At 39.5% G+C, this 15,756-nt stretch overlaps 1 protein-coding gene across 1 annotated transcript in view; it reads right to left on the bottom strand.

Moving 5' to 3' along the window:
- Positions 1-380: 380 nt before the first annotated feature.
- The window catches only part of XKR7 (XK related 7), a 197,008-nt gene continuing 181,632 nt past the window's right edge, over positions 381-15,756 (bottom strand). Inside the window, exon 2 of the mRNA XM_044090341.1 lies at positions 381-2,349. Coding sequence (XP_043946276.1) covers positions 1,403-2,349 — 947 coding nt within the window. The 3' untranslated portion in view covers positions 381-1,402. The remainder of the gene's footprint in view (positions 2,350-15,756) is intronic.

Below are 15,756 nucleotides of genomic sequence, written 5' to 3'. Positions count from 1 at the left end.
ACAAGTCTTACTTCAGTATTTCACATATGTTTGTCATTCTTACTATGACTAAGCCTTACTGCGATTATGGCACAGGTTTCAAATCTGCTGACTTGTTCCATAAATTGTAGATATACATGGAATCTCAAAAGATGAAGTTTTATCTTAATGAATAGTGGAAATGGATTTTTCCCTAATTTTACAATGGTTGATGTGCAGTGGTTGTTATAGCTCCTTCAGAAACTACCGTGTTACTGATTTCATTTTATTGTTGTGCCATAACCAACTCTATCCTGATGCCAAATACTATGTCAGTATTAAAGTGGCATGATGTAATCATTTTGTATATTTAAAGCATTAAAATCTTATATTTTCTGTTTCCAAAGCACACAACACCTGTATCTAGTTCATGTATTAAGCAGCATTGTAAAATTTAGTACAACCGTAATCATTTGTAAAATTTAGTATGACCGTAATCATTTTCTTCTGCACTCTTAAGAAAGGCTTACACTGCCACTATCCCATGTTATGTTGAGAAACAATACATTAAAATGAATGTATATACAGAACACCATGAATATGGTTAATGAAAGGCCTCTTTCATCATAAACAAGCTCTTGAGTAAAACTGGACACTTTTACTAAATATTCAATGACAAAATTATTTCATCTGTTAAAAAAATCTGTTGTCTAAAAAATAACATTCTGAAAATGCATAAAACACTGGCGGCAGAAGCCATCAAAATCTCTTTGTGAGAGAGTTCAGAGTTTGTTTTATGCCCACGTTAGTTGTCATGAAAGGGACAGTGGCACTTTCAATTTTTATAATTTTTTTATATTTTTATCTTATTATTATTATGGCAAATAAAAATATGTCTTGGCATTGTATATGCCTGGGTCAACAAATGGAAACTCCCAAGGTATGTTGTTGTTGTTTTTAATTAGGTAGCATTAACATTTGTAGAAATGGACCAAGAGAGAGAGAGAGAGAGAGAAAGTAGAGTAACATCTTGCATTTCCATGCAGACTTGCTTACGACACTTCATTAAAAGTCTTTCTTGAATTGCAGCCTCACTACATGGGACCTACAAGTACCCCTTATGTTTTCTTTGCAGCTGATACAAAGAAAATTATTATTTTTTTCCTTTTACTAAAACCACCCAGTGGTATTCAGATGCATAAAACAAATCTGGCCACCCCTCTCTAATAGACTTATGGTGCTCTACTTGATAACATCTTCACACAACTCATTACTTTTTAGGCTGCAGCTGGGTTTTGCAGCACTTTGCACCATATCTGGAGCAGCAAGGTCATCACCTTTTTGACCTCGACCTTGCACCATTCCATAACTGTTTGCCTAAACCCTAAAACAGCAGGGTTTATGCAGGTTGCAATTTAATTTTTCTTTTGTTTCCCCCATTCAGTTATACTGTGGTTTCATACTCCAACACTTCTAATGTAACACCAATACTTCTGTACTGCAAGCGGGGGGTGGCTGGGGAAACATATTCCAAAGCTAATATGGTTTTTCTTAGTCTTCTATCAATGAAATGAGCATCCCAAGCTGGATACTTCTTCCTGGGTAAATCGATTCTAATTACAGGTCCTTCTGTTCGTGATGTTCGGGGAACTGGGGTTGCAAGAACAGTTGGTCGGACCTGAAAAACAGGAATACAGCTATCTCTGTCCCCTGGTGCCAGTTCCCTCTCCCCATGTGTAGTCCTCTGTAGAGATCTTGGGGGAGTTGTGATGACCTCTGTAGAAAGGCCCACACAAGCATTCTGGTCTTCAGTATACACACAGCCTACCTGAGACCCAAACATTGGTCCATTGGGGTGCAACAGGCAGTAGTAGACAAACATGAAGAACATTCCAAGAGCAAAGCTACTGACAACCACACAGACAATAATTAAGGCATAGAAGTCTGCAATACGGGGTCCCCGATTCATATACCAAAGCACCGTCAGGGCAGCATTTTCTGACAGTGTGATAAAATAGTAGATAAACATCCGATACCTAGTTTGTCCCTCTTTGACATTGAACCAGCAGAAAATGTAGATTATTCCCACCATCATATTGTAGATGATCTCCTCCCATTTTGACATGCAGAAATCAGTCTCTCCTTGGATGATCCAGAAGGTCATAACACACCAATGAGTAACAACGAAGATCCCAAAATAGAGCTGTAACACAGAAGCAAACAGGGCAAATGCAATGGCCCGGGCTGCAATAGTAAAGAGGTGCCAGAGCATCTGTATAACTGTAGCTTTGTACGACATGGGCATCTTGTCATCGCGAGAGTCCCGAAGCATCTTCTGGTAAGAAGCAATCATCCACGCAAGGGATACCAGTGAAGCTGATGCTGAGAGACCTAGTGAGAATAATTCAAGAAGTTAGTACCTCAGAATTTGTTTAATAAAATTACATAACAATTCTTCTATTACTTATATTCTTTTACCATAGTGGGAAGGCTGAGTTGGTCTCATTTAAGAAACGGCTACTAGGAGGTTAAGGAATGCAAATAAAAGGACATTAAAGTCATTAATTACTTTAACAAAACATCTTTTTTTCTCTAAAATGTACAAGCTTAACAATAATTTATATATCTACATATTGCAGATTTTCCATAATCATCTTATAAGAAGTAGTAAAAGCAATGAATTCCTAAGGAAATGAATGGGAGCAGTACCAGATTCATGTACCTGTCTGCTGCTCTGTCGTCTCTGCTACACACATTTCAATGGCATTAGTTCTGTAAATCGTTACTTTTTGGGTTACACCATCCGTGTGATAAATGACATTTCATGACAGGCGCTGAGTGCCATATCAGTATTATTCACATTTACCAATGACAAGTCTCATCCTGCAGTATTGTCATTTGTAGCTGCTGCCACTTCCTATAAAGTGTTTACAAGGATACATGGTTTCACTGGCCATTTAATAATCAAGGAATACGTAAGTGCTAAAGTCACCTTAGTGGGGGCATCGTTACCTTATAGTGATGCACACTGGTGCACACACCTTCATTCTTACATGGCACTTTTACATGCCTATAATGTTTAAAATGATTCACCTACTAACAGAAAATCTACTGCTAAACTAGAATCATTTAGGAAAAACTAAGCCTTTATATTTACCGGCTTGATCTCACAGGCAAAACCAGTTGTTTAATAACAAGCTAGATATCATAGCAGAGATATGTGAAATGTCTTTAGTACTTATGCTACAAATGAGCCATAAGCAGAAAGGATGCATATGAAACTAATAGACTTTTTCAGATTTTTAAATAGTTACTCTATCACAAAAGGAGTCATTTGTAATAAGCCATTGTCTGCACCCATCCTTACTGACCAGAGTTCTTCCAAAAAGGACTGCACACCATTTTTAAATGCATTTTACAAAGGAGCCATTAGCCAGGGGCTGGGTATCAGTACAGATAATATGTACAATTTCTGTTAAGGTGTCAGAATGTTGAAGTTGTTATATGTAATTTGGGGAGGGGGACAAACAGTTGTTTTGCAATGATTTCTATACCCATCTATATTTACTATTTTTCAGTGAGTGTCTTTGACTGATTGTTCTGAGACTGGTAATTCATTCATCTGCTATTAGTGTGACAGTGTGGGTTTCAACAAAGTGCCATGTTTGCACACAAATAAAAGGCCATGCAGTAGTTAAACAGAATAAAAAATGTTACTATCATAGTACAGAATCTAAGTTATTTTTAGTCAAATCCTCCAATGTTTATATAGCAGTCTACAACTCAACTTAGGATAGCATTCTGTTAACACTTGATATTTTATTTTACCATCTGAGCATTCAAATAGTGTATGTAAGTATATTGTTGCATTTTAATTATGTTTTAAAAACTGACATAAATTATAAAATAAAGCAACTAGCTATCATACCTAAAAATCTGCATTATTTACCGCACTTTCAAATTTGTATGGAACTTAATTTTTAAGAGACAGTAAAATATAAATCAAACATTAGTCAGTGTAAGATATTAAAATTGCCACGTCTGTATTGAGATAAGGAGTCCCCTTTCATGACACAAGAAGTGTTTTTCATCAGTATAATGGTAGATCAAGTATTCACAAAATGCTGGGAAGTAACAGCTATACTGCCCATTGAGATCATGACACACGCACACACGCACATGCGCGCGCGCACACACACACACACACACACACACGCACGCACACACACACACACACACACACACAAAGCTAAAGGTATGACTCTGGTTTGCAAGACTGATAGTCTGCTTTTGAATTCTATCTTTTTTAAATATTTATATTATTATTACATTTCCCATAAATCGCCAATGCATTCTTTTTTTAAAAAGGAATTTTATTACTGTCATTAAGGAAAAAATACATATATTTATATTCTTCTTCCTAATTCCATCAACCATAGTCTATATTGGCGTCTCTCGTATTATATCAAGAGTGCAGTGTATTCTTGGGACAGTTTAACATTCTATAGTCAGAGATTATCATGGAAATGGTAGATCACAGGACTGGACTAGACAGTCAAGAGGAGAAGGTAAACACTTGCACCACACCACACTCATCACATAGTCCCTCAAAACCTACACCACCAAAGCACACACATAGAAACACGAAAAACACACCTACATTCATGGAGGCTCTCAATAAAAATCTGCTCAAGCAGCAGACTTCCAAAGCAGAAACGCAAGCAACCTCCACCCCCCCAACACAACCCAAATGACACACAGCCCACAAACTCAGTGTGCTACTCAACCACAGCCCATAAGACTTAACAACATACCGAACACTCTAGTCATAGGTGACTCTAAAGTCAGGCACACTGATGTTCCACTCACCAGGCTAAACAAGAAGAAAATTACTGTCAGCTGTCTGTTGGGTGCCAGGATCTGCCACATAATGCACGCACTCAGGTCACTCCACAACAAGTACAAATATGACTCTGTCATTGTCCATGATGGTGTGAATGACCTGAGATGTACCTCCCTGGACTACATGAAAAGAGACATGGAGGAGCTCTCTGATCTTGTAGCCCAGGCAGGTATGACCCTAGCCCTGAGTAGCATCCTGCCATCACCCAGAATGATACCACAGTACAAGGACAAAGAGATTAACTTCAACAATTGGCTAAGCTTCTGGTGTCATTTTAAGGGGATCCAATATCTGTCTGCCTGGGATGACATGATCGACAGACCACGATGCTTTGCCAGAGATGGCTTGCATCTGTCACCCTTGGGATTCCGGATACTGGCTAAGGCTCTTGCCACCCCTATAGTGCCTTTTTTAGGCAAGGTTCAAATGACAAATTTACCACCTTAACAGGTACAGGCAAGCAAAATCTGAGGGTAATCCTACTCAGTGCTAGAAGTCTAAACCTAAAAATGCATTCACTCGAGGCACTCCTGAAAATGTAGAACATTGACATCTGTGCAGTGACAGAGACCTAGTTCAAGGCTCCAGAGAGCACCCCTGCATTACCAGGCTATAACTCATACCACACCTTTCGCCACCTAACCTGGACCAAAACACTAAAGGTGGAGGCGTGTCCATATTCATTAAGGATATCCACAACTCCAGGCTAGTTGCTCAGCATAATGCATTTGAGACTATCCAAGTGCAACTAACTCTGGGCAAGACCACAATCCAAATTGTAACTTGCTACAGATCCCCCACCATGCCCCAGGAGTTCCACTCCTTATTTCTTGATACACTGGAAAATATTAGGGTACAACCCAACACCCTAATAATGGGCGATTTCAACTACCCCACCATTAACTGGGAAAACTACTCATGTACCAACTTTTTTGCTCAATGTTTTCTGGAATTCATAAATTCCAATGCCTTGGATCCACTTATCCACACCCCCAGCAGGGGCAGCAATATCCTAGATCTGGTCATTACCAACATGGGGGACCGGTGTTCCACACCAGAAGTCAATTCCTCATTGGTCAGATCCGACCACAAGCTAATCACCCTAGACATCCACATCCTGCCCTCACCCCCCATTAGGGAAACCACCATAAAAAGTTTCTCCAAAGTCAACTTCACGCTTCTTAAGACAGAAGTGGCAAACTTCACGACACCCATGCAGACGGACAATAGAGGTATGACTGCTGAATCCTACACAGATGTACTTTATAAGCACTTACATGAGTGCATGGATCGTGTTATCCCTAACAGAACCAAGATACTATCCTCCAAAACAAGGAAGCAAATGTGGTGGTCCCCTGCCATAAACAAACTCTACAACAGAAGAAAGAAACTGTTGCAAAAAAGAGTAAAATCCCATGATGGGAGGAACTTCCTGGTCAGCCTCAGTAAGAAGTTGAGATCCCTCATAAAATCCTTCAAAGCTAGCTACGAAAACAAAATCACCACTGACTCTAAAGACAACCACAAAGCATTCTATAACTATGTCAAGAATCTCAATGGCAGCACTCAGATCTGCTCTGAGTTACAGCACAATGGCACTAAATATACAGAACCGACTGATATTGCCAACATCCTGGCAGATAGATTCAGTGCTAACTTTACCCCCCTCTCACCCCCTAAAGGGCCTATCTCTATACCGGAAGAATGCAAAGTTCCTGTAATCACGGCTGCACAGGTAAAAACCACACTCTCCAAAGCCAAGAACACAGCATCCATGGGACCAGACAACATCCCAGGCTGTGTTCTACATGAACTACAGAATGAACTGGCACCCCACCTAAGCACCATGTTCAATCATAGCCTCACCTAAGGCTTTGTGCCCACTAAATGGTGCACAGCAATGGTTATTTCACGCCACAAAGGGGGAGCCACCATGGACCCCGGGAACTACTGCCTCATTAGCCTAACAAGCCTGGTCTGCAAGGCCATGGAACATATCATCATGGATTTTATACACAAAGACATTGGTAATATCCAAACTCTGGATCCCACCCAGTTCTGGTTTGTAAAAGGCAGATCATGTCTCCTAAACCTGATAGACTTCTTTGAAGCAGTCATCAAAGCTGTAGACGAGGGTAAGGTGGTTCACACAGCCTATCTAGATCTCACCAAGGCTTTTGACACCATCCTCCACTCTGAAGTTATAGATAAACTCACTAAACTAGGTATAAATCCCTATGTCACAAGATGGGTTGCCAGTTGGCTCACTGCAGACTCCAAATTCGACTTCAGACCAGTGACAAGTGGAGTACCGCAGGGTTCAGTCCTGGGTCCTTTCCTGTTTGGTATCTACTTTTTTGAAGTACAGGCTAACACAGAAGGTCTTTGGTTAACGAAGTTCGCAGATGACTGCAAACTAGGAGCCATAATCGAAACTCCTAATGATGTGGACATCCTACAAAAGGGCCTCACGGAGACAGATGCCTGGTGTCAAAGCCATGGCCTCAAGCTTAATGCCAAAAGGTGCATTGTCATCCCCTTTGGTAAAAATTCTGTACCCATGAGCTACCATATAGGTGGTAGTCTACTTAACACCGAAAGTGTGATAAGAGACCTTGGGACACAGGTGGATAGTAGTCACTCCTTTGATAATCACATTGCCACAGTAGTCAGGAAATCCTTCTACGTGGCACACCTCATCACAAAAGGTTTCTCATCCAGGAAAAAAGAGGTCATTGTTCCCCTCTACTCATCACTAATTAGACCCATTACAGAGTACAATGCCCCTTTTGGTAAGTACCTGACAAGATATCTACAACAACTGGAAAGGCCACAGAAATACCTCACAAAGAGGATTACCAGCCTCAAACAGATGCACTACACAGACAGTCTCAAAAAACTCCAGCTTTACTCCGTTGCATATTGCCTACTCAGAGGCAATCTCTGCCTAACATACAAAGCTATGTCAAACCCAAAGCTGTTGGACATGCTCCGCAAAGAAATCGCAATCCCTCCGAGTTACATGCTCTAGGGACCTAAACCTTGTCATCACAATAAACACAACATGCTGGAGGGATAGCTTCCTGTCCCAGAGACTTTCCATACTCTAGAACAAACTACCCATCTATATCAAACAAAGCTCCTCATTAGCACTCTTCAAGAAAAATCTTGATGATTGGATGGGAAATAGGAAATTCACCCTGGGGATCACCTCTTTGGCTCTGCTCAACAGGAGCACAGGAAAATAATTTTCTTGGGTGGCGAAAGCCAGGGTACCTTTTTGGCTAGGCTTATATAGGCCCTAGGGCCAATTGCCTAGTACTTACCTATGAACCTATGAACCTATTATTTCAGCCTGTTTCTAACCAGTCTTATAACATCATACTATAAACCCCAACATACATACTTCATTATTTTTCCCTCAAGCAAAAAAAAAATGCTAGATAAGGTCATACAATTATCTCCCTTTATCCCCTTTCACCCCATATCCTTTCCCATTCTTTCATTAGCTATCTCTTCCATATGCACCCATCATTACAATTTTCATTTAACTATCTAAAACCTTTAGTAATCTGTTTGCTGTCATGACCTATCACCTATTTAGAATTGATGGTTTCAGTTCTACATTCCTCAGATATCCTTAACAAGCTAAACAGTCAGGCATTACCTATTATTACGACCATAGGACAATATGAGCTGTACTTACCTTCCACGCCCTCCCACAATGCAGTGCTCCCTTTTTATATTCACTCTTCTTTCTCACCCATTTACTTTACATTCTTTAACTTATAAACCACTCACAGATGTCCTTTTAACTTCCACATGTAAAGTTCACTTGGTCTTGTATCCATCCTTGCAAACATTTTTACGTATATTTGCTTATGTCCTTTTAATATGCACATTTCAAGTTTAATCAGTCTTATAATTTACCCTTAGCTATGTCATCCTTCATACTCTCTTCGGTTTATACTCAAGTCTGTGTTGTGTCTCTGCTTAACCATATCCGTCCTCTCCATTTCACATTAGCACCTCGACAGGAGTGAAGGGACGAGAGTGCCGTATGTTTAACCATATCCGTCCTCTCCATCTCACATTAGCACCTCGACAGGAGTGAAGGGACGAGAGTGCCGTATGTTTACATTTTCTCTCAATAAACTCAGTGATCTTAACAGGACAATAAAAACACCATTAAAAATCAAACACGCTTTTCATCTTTCACAGAGGAATAAACATCATCAATCTTTCTTTTTCCATGCCTTCACATATTATCTGGAGAGCCAAACCTTACAGCCTCCACTGTTCACACAATTCTTCCTAGATGCTTTTTCCTTCATGCTACCTACATTCATGATCCCCCCATATCCTCTTATTGTCTATAGCTCTTATTATTTTATTATTAACTTTCACTTTAATCCCATTAGTCAGACTTAGTGGGGATATTAGTAAAGAACACACACACACACACACACACACACACACACACACACACACACACACACACACACCAGTAAGCTTTCCCCACATGGAAAAAAATTAACATTCCAATAATCCTTACGTAAGTATGTAGTGTCTAACTCTTATGCAACCCCCCCCCCCCCGCACTCAACAGAAGATGCTTTTAATTGATTTATGTAAATTTAGGCTGTCAAACCAATTCAATACACGCTTCATTAAATTGTATAAAAACATCTGCAGGGCAACCCTACATTATCATTAACATTAATAAAATTTTAATGTATATTGCAGGCTTAAAAAAAACATTATACTGATTAATCATAGAAATTTCAGTACAATAATATTCATCACCACTCCCTCAAAAGTTTTAATATTCCCATTACAAAATAAAGAACTTTTTGATTTGCACTTCAAATTAATCTCTTCTTATACACAACTTTTCCAAACTTGGTATTTTAATTTCACATAAGGAGCCATACCCACACATTTACCCAGTTAAATGTTACCACACTCTAACATGATCTGATAGGGCAACTAAATATTTTCATTGGGGTACATTTAAAACATCAGCCTTCAGTGCATATCCCCCTTTGGAAAAAAAACAGCTGTCATCTCAATTCCTTTTTATTATAAATGTTTCAAAATAATCCTTTCTTCAATAACAGACAACCTTTAAAAAACAACAGCAGTCACCTCAATTAATTTTTATTATTAAACCTTTTCAAAATAATCCTTTCTTCCAACACACAGTTTTCATTATGGACTCTTTATATCAGCTCCCATATAATACCATGTCCATATACACACATGGTTATACTCCAAGCGCTATAATAACCTGCTTTTAAAATAAAGGTGAGCAAATCAACTTTCTTTTTGGGAGTGCATAAAATGTTATCCTTTATGCTCCCTCTAATTAACATTAAACCATCTTTATAACTCTTACACATAGTGAGGCCCCAGCACTGGAAGTATCTTGCACTGTTCAAACTGTAACAGGAAGTGAACCAAAGGAGTAAAAGTACAAAATAAGAAATGTGCGTGTACGGCATATTCAAAGAAGAACACAAATCAATCAAATTGGTTGTTAGCAGCACTCTCTCTTTATGATATAATCCTGTTTAATGGACAGTGTTAACAGACCCATATTTTCCTTTGCATTTAAAAGCCATGCCAAACTCTTCAACCTATTCATCCATCTTGTGCTGCAGACTACTCTTACAAACAGGGTTCTTTTCCCACCTAAACTTGCACTTTTCCTTCCATTCATCTACTTTTTCTTGTTGTGTCAATATTTTCAGTTCAAGAACGTTTTTCTCCTTGTGTTATACCTGCAATTATACCAATTTCTCTGAAGGTTCCTGTATTTTTTTCAATTGCTTCATTATGATTATCAAATTGCAATATTATTTCATTCCAAAATACTTTTAAGGAAGCTAGGAATAACAATTTGCATTTCTGTTTTTTACACTTGACACTCTCTTATTGCATCAACAAACAATGGCAAACCCACTTCTGAATAATCTGGTTCAATAAACATCATTCATCTGCCCATAGCCAGTTTTGTGCCTGTTTGCCACAATTTCCACAACACTTATTTCCATGACCTGGAAGCAAGGGCATAGCATCCCAGTCAAGGGATGTTATAACTCCACTGTACTCGACTCTCGTCAGACCACTAATAGAGTATAATGCATCCTTTTGCATGTACCTCACCAGACACCTGCAGCAGCTGGAGGGACCTCAGAGGTTTCTCCCTAAGAAAATAAAGGGATTCCCAACCATGACCTACATGGACAGGCTGAAAGCCTTGTTACTTTACTTTATATCATATAGGCTGCTGAGAGGTGACTTGTGCCTGGCCTGTAGTGTAATCTCCAGCCCTGCTCTAATGGAAATGGTACACATCTGCAAGTTAAATGGCACAAGAGTCACTCGCTCTAGGGATCTCAATGCATATTGTGAGATTAACAGAACATGCTGGAGAGACAGATATATTTCCCAGAGACTTCTGCTTCTCTGGAATAGACTTCCTATTCATGTAAAACAGAGCTCCTCAATGACTCTATTCAAACACAACTTAGATAATTGGATGGGAGACCACAAATTCACCCCTGGGGTGGTATGCATGTTTCTCATGGACAGCGGTAGCCGATGTTGATCACAGACCTGCACTGTTCATAAATTTGTTCTGTGAACTACCCAAAAAGAACAAATTGGGATACTTGGGATTAATATAGCTAGGCTTGTAAAGGCTCTAGGGCCACTAGGCTAGTAACCTCCTATGAACATATGAATCTAATAACAATTACACAAAGTCTCATTTGTATTCAAAAATGACCATGCTGATTCCTGTTATTAAATTGAGCATATACCAGCAGAATAAAGTCTGGCTGCTTAAGTACCATTGAGCAGCCAGACTTTCTACTGAAATATGTTGAGGGACAGAACAAAACAGAAAAATCAGGTGAGTTTTCAAAAACAAGGAAACAGAAACATAATTGATTTTCCTTCTTTTTCTGGACTGTTCCTCGTAAAGTCTTGCCAGAAAAAAAAGCATCAGAGATTCTCTTTTCCTGCACTGATGCACTCTGGATGTGTGGGAAAGCAAATCGCTATGCATGCTCAGTACATCAGTAAAGAAGGAAAAATGCAGAGCAACACTTCAATGTGCTTAAACAAAGACATTATTTAAGGAAGGTAAGTAATATCTTTCTTAAATAATGTCATCGTACAATAGCAATAACCCACGCTGGGATGTGGGTATAGAACTGACCTATGGCTGGCTTTATTTAATCACTCGAGCCTCACCCTCATGATCAAACAAACCACACCAGCTGTGGGTAAATCCAGCATTACCCACACCTGCTTGTGGATTGTTGCTTAAATAAAAAAAATCAGTTAGTATTGGCCCAGATTTCCTGCAGCTCAGGCAGTGTTAGATATATTGCTGATTCACCACCCAAGGAGTCTTTAGCAAATCCAGTTCATTCTGCCATTTTCATTATGACACAGTACATCAAATCATTTTTTTCTTTCACTGTCACAATTACCATATAATCTTAAGGCCCATTTTGATTCTTTGACTTCCACTGAATGAAATGTACCTGAATATAATCAAGCATGTTATCTGTTCCTGCTGCCTTTTCCTGAATCTCTCTTTTACCCGGTTCCATCACCTCGTGTTGGTCATTCAAGTATTTGAAATTTTCTGCAGTAGCAACTCTCAGCCTTCATATCAACAATGTATCCTGCATTAGTGTCTGCTTTATTTCCAAGTGAAATACTGCAACTCCAATTTGATGTAGAGGGGTGAAAGTCAAAGAGTCAGGCAATGCATTTACTTTATTGTCATTAGTTACAGCTCTACTATAGCAGCATACAAGATCCACTAACTTACCTCTGTTGTCTGGAACTATGGCTGGTTATGTAAGGTATGCATGCATGCACTTATTGGCTAGTGCCTCAAGCTGTTTCTACCTGCTTTGCTACCCTTCCACACCAGTTCCTCAGCCACCTCCTCCCTCCTTAGTTTTACGCATGACTGTACACACTAACTCTATACAAACAATTAATTCTCCCTTAAAGAAATAGCTTGCTAAACTGTTCACATCTCCATCATTTAGTAAACACAAGCAAAAACAATTTACATTGCAGTCAGTAAACTCTTAACTTCAACTACATTCCTCCAATCAATATAATTCTTCACAAACATGCAAAAATGCTACAAATGTAATACCTGTAATTTTTATTCACACAAGAGCCATCTACACAGTCTTAACTCCTCCAGCTTTCAAAAAGTACATCATGCATCACCCCCCCCCTTCATTTCACCCTAAAAGTTTCATATCCCTATAATCCTACACCTACACCCATTTCTTTGTACTGCACCTTCAGTTCAACTCTATCTTTCTGTACACTCACCAACACAGAGCCACCCACCATCTACACTCACCCGCTACTTCTGCCTCCCCAGTAACTCCAACCATTCCTCAAATCCTGCATATCTCTTGCGATACACATACCAGTTGTGCCCCTTCCAGCACAAACTTTCTCATTAATAGTACCTCTTCAAATTTACTCCAGTTATGCTAATATTTCTTCTGAAGCCTAACACTGAGACCAACCCAGGCCAAAGATAAAACAGTGTACAGCAACACTCTATCTTACATACCTTAATTAATGGAAAATGCCTCAGGAACAAGCTTGACAAACTGGTTGTCACGGAATCGTGGCTCAAACAAGACCACCCAGGCATCCATCACTTTTTCCCAAACTACAAATACATCTGATGCTAGGCCCAGAGAAAGACCAGGCTGGGAAAGGCTAACCATGAAAATCTCCACCATTGCACAAGCTGGTACTATTTCCAACATCGGGTCCAGTCGGTTACTAGTAAAAATTGCTCTTAACAGCAATGATCTACTCCTCCTTGATCTAGCCTATCGCCCACCGCTGTCAGCACCATCATCATCAACATGCTTATTTCCTGTTTTCTACATGTAAACTGCTGCCATGTCTTTTGATTCATTCCTACCTTCTTTGATAGTCATGCCTGACTGTCACATTCTTCTCTCGCACAATCCATCCACCTCTTTGCTGGACCCCTTTTTTCCTCTTGTCTTCTTCCTGTTTGTCCCAGATCATCTTCATCAGATCATCTTTTGTGTTTGATCCACTGTGATCTGTTCTCTTGGACCTTCTCCACAATTGGAGCAACTTGGGCTTTTGTTCTGATGTCCTTATATATTCTTCTTTTTCTGCCCCTCAGAGTGCATTCTACCACGTGAGTCAGACAAGTCGTCTTCATCACCTATTGCTTCCTCAACTGCTCTGCCTTTACTGCCCAGGTTTCTGTACCACACAGTAGTACTAATTGTACCACTGTTTTGTACACCTTACTTTTCAGGTTCTTTGGCATTCTTCTGTCATACACTACACCCAGCACTCTGTGTGCTATGATTCTAGGTTTGACCTCTCCTAGAAATCTGAAGCTGTTAACATGGTACACTATTTTCTTTTCTATCTTTTAGTCTTTGCCTGGCAACCTGATCGAGTTTTTGTGTCATTTATCAAGTCACTTTCCACAACCTGGTATAGTGCCACTGAAGCTGTATGCTTCACTATTAATCTGCTATCTTAGCTTCTTTGTTTGCCATCCAGTATTCCTTCTTAGTGTGGCCCATCTTTTCTATCTCCTATATTTTTTGCATGCTGTTTTTCATTTGATAACTTCCAGAATTTCTGAATTCCACTGGCAGCTTTCCTTATGTAATTTATTTCCATACTTAGCTCAGCTGTGTGTGTGTCCTATATTCTTCACACATGCTGTTTTAAGAAGTTGCCATTCTTCTTCAATTCCACCTATTTCCTCTTCTCCCCAAGGTACTAGAGCCCTGAGTAATTCCTTGAACTGTTGTACTTTCTCTCCAGTCAACGTCTAAGTCTTCAGCCTGGTCTCTGTTGACCTTGGAGTCTTCTCTGACCACTACTTGCAACTGATTGTGGCAACCAGTGGTTTATGCTGTGGGCCAACTGTTTCACTGGGGATGACTTTGCAATCACTGATTCTACCCCAATGTCCTTTCCTAACTAAGAAGTGTACCTGAGTTGCATGTTGGCCATGCTTGTATGTGAACTTGTGATTGTCTCTATTGCTGAATCATGTGTTGGCCACCATCAAGCAATTGGTGAGAAATAAGTCTGTAATGACCTCTCCTTTTTTATTCCTGCTGACCCACCTCTGTGGACCTGGGAAGTTCTTGAATCCTGTTCTGTCTGTTCTAATATGACCACCCACCCAAGTCATAGCCTACATATATCCCATAGAATAATCTTAAGGTGCATAAACTTGCCAGATGCATTTGAGATGCATGGCTAGGCTTACAAAGGCCCCTGTGATCATTAACCTAGTATACAGCTCTAAACCTATGAGCATTCAGGTCCCCATTATCAGTACCAACTCATGTTGTCCTGTTTTAGCCAGTAAGTCCTGCAACTGCTGCTTGAATGCATTCTTATCCTCACTATCATAATCCTGCTCTGGGATATAAATGTCAGCAGTTAAGGCTTAACTGTGAGGAAACCTAATATCTTAACAGAAAGAGATGACAAGTGCAGATTAGCTGTAGCATTTTGTAGCCAAAGAAATGCCTTACTACAGTATGCCTAAGACATACCAACAAATAAATAAATAAATAGAAAGAAAAACAATAGAATGTGCAATGAATTACGGAGTGTGAATTACCAAAAGCTAGAGAAATGCCTTACTACAGTATGCCTAAGACATACCAACAAATAAATAAATAAATACAAAGAAAAACAATAGAATGTGCAATGAATTACGGAGTGTGAATTACCAAAAGCTAGAGAAATGCCTTACTACAGTATGCCTAAGACATACCAACAAATAAATAAATAAATACAAAGAAAAACAATAGAAT

Source organism: Protopterus annectens, chromosome 12.part0 (assembly GCF_019279795.1).
Source record: "Protopterus annectens isolate FY-2018-M chromosome 12.part0, PAN1.0, whole genome shotgun sequence".
Taxonomy (NCBI): domain Eukaryota; kingdom Metazoa; phylum Chordata; order Ceratodontiformes; family Protopteridae; genus Protopterus; species Protopterus annectens.
The sequence above is the reverse complement of the archived record's forward strand: the minus strand, read 5'-3'. Positions and strand labels throughout refer to the sequence as shown.